The sequence below is a fragment of the Cicer arietinum genome, chromosome 8 (assembly GCF_000331145.2).
Source record: "Cicer arietinum cultivar CDC Frontier isolate Library 1 chromosome 8, Cicar.CDCFrontier_v2.0, whole genome shotgun sequence".
Classification (NCBI taxonomy): domain Eukaryota; kingdom Viridiplantae; phylum Streptophyta; class Magnoliopsida; order Fabales; family Fabaceae; genus Cicer; species Cicer arietinum.
Window position 1 is genome coordinate 28422054 of NC_021167.2, and position 6960 is coordinate 28429013.

Here is a 6960-nt window from a genome sequence, read left to right on the forward strand (position 1 = left end):
TGGCATATGAGTGCCATCAGCAGTCATAACCGACACAGACGAGACAGGTTTCACAGACACAAAAGATTTATCATCGTATGTCATATGATGAGATGCTCCCGAATCAAGAATCCATATGGAAGAAGATATACCTGACATACCAGAGGAGTTCAAACCTTTAGAAGAGGTGGCAAACATGACATGTGATTGAGTGGCAAGAAGTTTTTGAAGTTGTTCTGCAATATCAGATATTTGAGAAGCAATCTCAGATGGGTATACAGAACCAGAACTAGAGCCAATGGTAGGAGGAGCAGAAGCAACAACATTGGACGATGACCCCCTAAAATTCTTCTTATGTGTTCTCCCCAATTTCAGACAATGTGCTTGAAGAGAGTCATCCTTAGCATCGGCCATAACAAATAATGACAGGAAAATACGACAAATACAATCACTGAGACAAAATAAATTAGGGATAATCTGGTGTTGTGCGAGCCCGATTTCTCCCTCTCCATACGTCGGTTCGCCGATCCGACCGTTGAAGACGAAGATCTAAATGTTGCGAACCTGCTGTCCAAAAATCAGCCTGATTTAACAATTGATGCGCAATTGATTTAAGACGAATGCGCAATTGATGTTTTTCTGAGACTGATTTAACAAAATTGGGAATAGGGTTACTCTTCTCTTTTCTCTTTTGGTGGTTGTCTTTCCTATCAAAATAGTCTCTCTCTTCTCTACGGTAGATCTCAAAATCAACCAAAGCTCTGATACCATGTTAACAATGAAAAGAGGAAGAAGAGAAACAACCACTTTAGGGTTTCATAACATATAATGAACCAAAACTAAAGTTAATAGGGTTACAATGAGTATATATATAAAATAATAGAATTGTCTAAAATACCCTTACTATTAATATATAATAATATTATCTAACAGATGTAAAGCGTTTTATACGAATAATATATATAAATTAATTTCATAAAATAATATCAAGTTTATCTTTTTAATCTCATTTACTGATATTGAAGCGTGAATCATCCTATTAGTTGCATTAATTTATAAAATAGAGTGTCATCCTTGAAGATATGCATCAATTATAAGTATTCATATATTATATTATTGGAAACTCAAAAGAATAAACTATTTAATAATTTATATGAACCTTACAACGGAAGAAACTAAAGTCGTGTTTAGTGTGATAACATTGCTCTTTATAGTTCACTTGATCAAGAAAAGTGATATAGTTGTAGATGTTATGACTATTGTTTATATGTTTCCTTTAAAGCTTCTAATGCTCATACTACTTCAGTTTACCAAAATATTCTTCAACTCTTCAATAATGTTCATTCATCTATGACCATTGCAACTTCAAAGAGTATTATGATCGTCTATTAATTATTACTCAAAGTAAGTTTTATCTTTTCATTTATTTTGTAATAAGTTGGATTTATCTTAATATTTTAAATCTTATTAATGGGTGTCCTTAGAATACAACATAGATTAATTGTTGTTAAAATATTAGAGACATTAGTACGTTAACTCATAAAATCATAATTATTTAAAATAAAAATTTAATTAATATATTGTGTAAATATAAAAATTTTGACACTGTTATTTAATCATAACCATATCGTTAGATGATTTAAATTGTTTGAATTTTATTGTATCTATTTCTATAATCACACATATGTAGAATTGTAATTTGTTGTCGTATTTTACACTAATGATATATATAAATTAAACTATTAAAATAACATGAGTTTCTATTTTTTTGTTGTCGTTAATTCCATTTACTGGTATTGGAACATGAATCATCCTGTTAATTGCTTTGATTTATAAATTAAGGTTTTATCCTTGAAGATATATGTATCAACTATAAAAGAGTATTCCATATATTATATTTGTGGGCCTGGGCTTCACAATATGGACTTCATTGCAGTTTACCCATGAACCCTAAATCAAATCGGCGTGGGATGTCAATTTTCTCCTCCGTTCGTTTGGTTCCGACCACCGTCACGGTCGATTCTCATTTCCTTCACCATTGATTTGGACTTCATTGTTGTTCGCCACCGTCACGGCTCGGGCTTCTTGTCTTCGTTGTTACAGGTAATACTGTGATGTGTGTGATACTGTGATCTCTTCACTGATCTCTAGTTCTATTGCAGGTTGCTTCGATGTTATTGACAATGTTTTACTTGTTTCACTAATCTCGATTCTTCAATTCCTTCTCTTGATTTCTCTTTAAGTAATTCTTCAATTTATTGACTATGTTTTATTAGTTTGTTCGAGCTGCACTTTGTCAAATTTTCATGTAGAACCAGCTTTGTTATTATGTATTTGTAGCTTTTTTTGAAGTCGAGTCTATGAAATAATTTCCACTTGAAAATCACGTGTGAGAACATAATTTGGATGGAGCAAAAGATATGACATTTAATTATTGCTTCTTTTAGCTTTTATATTATGATATTTGTGATTTTTAGGACAAATAAGGGGCCATAATCTTCTCATAATCCTTTTGGGGTTTACTCTTTATTAAAACATATGTAGGCATAGAGAGAGGACGAGTTGTCAAAATATTGGGATTTGTTTTGCATTATTGCTAGTTTTAAATGGTTGATGATTAGAGCTTGCTTATCAATTGTTATGTAAATAAGGCTTAATCTAATATCTATGTTTTTACCATTTACTTTTATCTATGGATCCATGAGTTTGTGATTGAAGGACCACATCTACTATAAATTAATTTAATTCACACAAATCAAATAGAAAAATTAATTAATTAATTAATTCAATGTACTCATCTAGTATATGCAAAGATCAGTCACAAGTTGCTCTTGATACTAAAATAAGTTGGTTTATTAAACTTGTATGGAGTAGTTGTTGTCATATATCACATATGCTATGCTTTATTAACTTAAGATGAGGATACCATAAAAATCGGAAAAAAAATTGAAATATTTTTTATTTCAAAAAAATAATTGATTTTTTTAAAATGGGCCTATGGGCCCTCTAAGCCCGTAGAATTTTGTGGGCTTTTTTTATAGTGGGGGCTTTCTTTTTAATGGGCCTTTTTGTTATAAGGTTTTTTTGCCGCCTCCAATATGTGGGCTGAGGCCAATATATGGGGGGCTTGACATATTGACAACTCTAGATATGATTGGACTCTACTCCTAACCCAATTTATAGTGTTTATTTGTAAAACATGAGGAGGTTGTTTGTTTAGTCTAACAACAAACAAGTATGTGCAACTGCTGAAGGAAAAGCAAAGCAAAGCAAAAATGTCGATCATGAGACGCAGTTCCTTTTCCTCATCTCTTCGAATATTCCATACTTTCCTCTTCCATCCACGCTTCTTCTCCTGTATGTATGATTTCTTTTCTTTTCTTTATATGTCATAGATACCCTTTCAATTATTCATTCATCCATGTTTCTATCTATTAGATCATGTTGCGGATGAAGATAGGGTTTACACTTCTAACTCTATTATCCACCCTACTTCCATTGTTCATCCCAATGCCATCCTCGGTCTGGTATCCTCTTTTTACTCTCTTTATTTTCTACCATACTTTGTTTCTTTTCTTCTTCATTCTTATTGCAATTGGGTTTGTGATGCCAAATTTAAAGACTTCCTTGACAAGTTTAAGAGAAAGGGGGTTGGGGATTTCAACCACACTTGATGTACTTCTTATCATGCAATACATTACTTATGTTTTTGTGGTGATGGGTATCCTGCATTTATGCATAGGGAGTTTCCATTGGACCTTTTTGTTCTATCAGTTCCTCCGCAAAGCTGGGGAATGGTTGTAAACTATATCCAGGAAGCCATATTTTTGGAAATACCGATTTAGGAGACAATTGCATGTTGATGACGTGAGTTCATAATTAAGATCATTGTTTTCTTTTAATATTATGCTCTGCTGAATATATGTTCATGTTTATTTGGCAAACTTTGTTTGACAGTGGCGCTGTTGTTGGTGATGATTATCCTGGATGTACTGTCATTGGAAGCAATAATACAATAGGATATCATGCTGTGGTTGGTGTTAAATGTCAAGACTTGAAATACAAGGTATGCTTCACTTAAAGTGGTTGAGTTACTTTTCTTTATTGAATGTCCTGGTCATTGCATTGATATTGTTAATCTTGTTTTCAACTCGTGCTGTATTTCCATAGACTCTGATCAATGAAGTATGAATTAGGTTGTCATTGCTTTTTTGTACTTTTTATACAATTAGGCAAGGGGGGAGATGCTTTGATAAAAAATGATTGGCTTTTGATATTTCTTCTTGACAGTCTCTGCAAAATCTTGACAAGGCCTTCATATTATTCAATCGACTTGACTTTAATATAAATATGTATCACGTAATTATTAGCAGCTAATTAAGGCCCTTTCTTTTCTTCCAAACAAAGCCTTTGATAGTTGGTACTGCTTGTAAGCTCTTCAACCTGTCTTCTTGAATTGTTTTAGTTCGCGGTACATGAATTGTTAGTCATGAATTATTTTCTTCCAAACAAAGTCTTTGGTAGTAACCCTTTCACTAACAGGAATTGTTAATTTTTCCATGAATTTCGAATCAATCTGGTCTCGGCTGGTCTTTTATGCTTTGCTTTGTTACTAAGATAGAATGTTAAGTATTTATGATGCACATAGTTTTATGGTCTGGCCTGTGAACCCATCTTGGTTTGGTTTACTTATAATGTTAAATATATACTAAGCACACAGTACCAAATTGTGTTTAGATACTATAATTGATGCTGTAAACATTATTTTTGTTCAGTAAACTAATATTACTTTACGAGTTTACATAGCCAGTTGAGTTCAACACCCTTGAATCTATGCACTCAAGTTATGTGTAGCAAACTCATGTAATGCTTGTAAGTTCTTCTTTCCATGTAGCCAGAGGATGCGTGTTACCTGGAAGTTGGAAATAATAATGATATCAGGGAACATACTTCAATCCACCGATCTTCAAAATCAACTGATAGGACGGTAAGATGATGCCATCAGTAATTATTTTTGCTGATAAAGAAAAATAGATGTGTAAAAGCTTATACACCTTTTCATACTTTTACTATCATTATTTGAACAGGTAATTGGTGATGGAAATTTAATTATGGGAGCTTGTCATATTGCCCATGATTGCAAGATTGGCGACAACAATATTTTTGCTAATAACACTCTTTTAGCTGGGCATGTTGAAGTGGAAGTAAGTACTTATAAAGTATATTGATAAGATACATAAATTTTCTTTCATTAATTTCTTATGTTTTTAAGCATGGATGGTAAAATCATTTGAAACTGTTGATACGTAGGACTACGTTCACACAGCTGGTGCGACTGTTATTCACCAATTCTGCCATGTCGGCTCGTTTTCTTTTCTTGGTGGTGGTTCCGTGGTAGGTTTTTCTTCCAATCTCAGTCTTGAATCAGTCTAGTTTGTATTGGGAAATGATTGTTGCACTAAGCCAGTGAGCAAAGAATAAGTGATTTAGTTATCTAGTTGCCGACACCCAAGATTGTGAGTTGTGAGGAATTTATTGGAGGTAAATAATGGCACATTTTTAAGAAATGATTTATTCTTGGCTTTTTATTCAATAATCAATGTTGCATCACTGTTCATGGAGATGATTTCATCTAAAATGAAGTTGCCCTTATTAAGGGATACCCATTTTTTGATTGTACAAAATCTACATTAAGTTGCTCTTATTAAAGAAATTGTTAAAGCATATACTTTTACCATGGCAAATGATTTACAATTACTCAGGTGTGCAACCTACAATGTCATGTTGTTACATAAATGAAGGTTTCACAAGATGTCCCAAAGTATATGATGGTAGCCGGAGATAGAGCCGAGCTTCGTGGCCTAAATTTAGTGGGCCTTACTCGACGTGGATTCACCATTGAAGAGGTTTATTTATGCTCACTACATGTTACTACTAATGTAGTTGTTGTCCTCAATTGTATGTCATTGCAACTAAACAATTGAATCCTATTTTGGTAACGATACAGATCAGGAGCCTGAAAACAGCTTATCGAAAGATATTCATGTGTGGTGATACAACTGCAGGGTCTTTTGAAGAAAGGCTTGCACAAGTGGTATATATATTGAGTTTGTCTGATATGAAGCTTCTTTATGGAGGGCCAAATGTTGAGCTGCTGTGCGGGATATGTTGCAGTCTATTCGCAATTCTCTTGCAAAAGATCGACGTGGAATATGCAAGTATAGATACTGGAGTGGCTCTTGAAGCACGCCGCTGGGGATTGATTCACATATTGTTGTGGAGATATGTGATATGCAGTTTTTAGCTCAAGTGAGAGTTTGTTGTATTTATTAAGCGCTTGTAGGAAGAGGGTGAGTGAATTCATAACGAATGAATCTCTTTATTTTTGTTTAGGTAGTCAATAGTACTGATCTGTATACTGTTCTCGTTAACTAATAGATAGATTGATTATTTTTTTAATAAGCAAATGATAGTTAGATAGATTGTGTTAGTTTCTGAAATTGAAACAATAATCTCTGTTTAAAACTCTTTCAACGTTTTTTAGCTCACAAATTGAGCTACTTTACTGGATAATAGATGAATAGATTGATCCGACAAAAATTGTTACGCTTCTCCTTATTATCTATGTGATTAGATCTATCAATAGGAAAACATTATTTTTTTCAAAAATAATTTTAATTGTTTTAAATATATACTTGTATATATTTTTGATTTATCATAAGTAGTAAACTTTAATATTGTGATTGCCATAAGCATAGTAAATTTTTTGAAAATATCAATTATTAACAAGTCATAAGTTGATTCATTAAAATCATCTTGATAGCAATACAAACTGAAAGTTTCCATTAAATGAAACTATCTGAATTAGATAACCATTTAATTACTTTTTAGCTGATTAATCTATATCATCATTACCGCTGCGAATAAATTTTCACCAAGCATACTTTATTTTTTTTATTTTTTATGGATTAATTTTTTATT

The 6960-nt window shown here is 32.6% G+C and overlaps 1 protein-coding gene across 1 annotated transcript; it reads left to right on the forward strand.

Annotated features, from left to right (window-relative positions):
* The first annotated feature begins 1847 nt into the window (after positions 1-1847).
* On the forward strand, positions 1848-6446 carry LOC101504572 (probable acyl-[acyl-carrier-protein]--UDP-N-acetylglucosamine O-acyltransferase, mitochondrial). The gene is made up of 11 exons (XM_012719351.3): positions 1848-2082; positions 3163-3336; positions 3418-3506; positions 3722-3846; positions 3937-4045; positions 4874-4966; positions 5067-5183; positions 5290-5373; positions 5781-5885; positions 5987-6086; positions 6131-6446. The coding sequence occupies exons 2-11, from the start codon at positions 3255-3257 to the stop codon at positions 6220-6222; spliced, it is 996 nt and encodes a 331-aa protein (XP_012574805.1). The 5' UTR covers positions 1848-2082; positions 3163-3254; the 3' UTR covers positions 6223-6446.
* Positions 6447-6960: the final 514 nt, after the last annotated feature.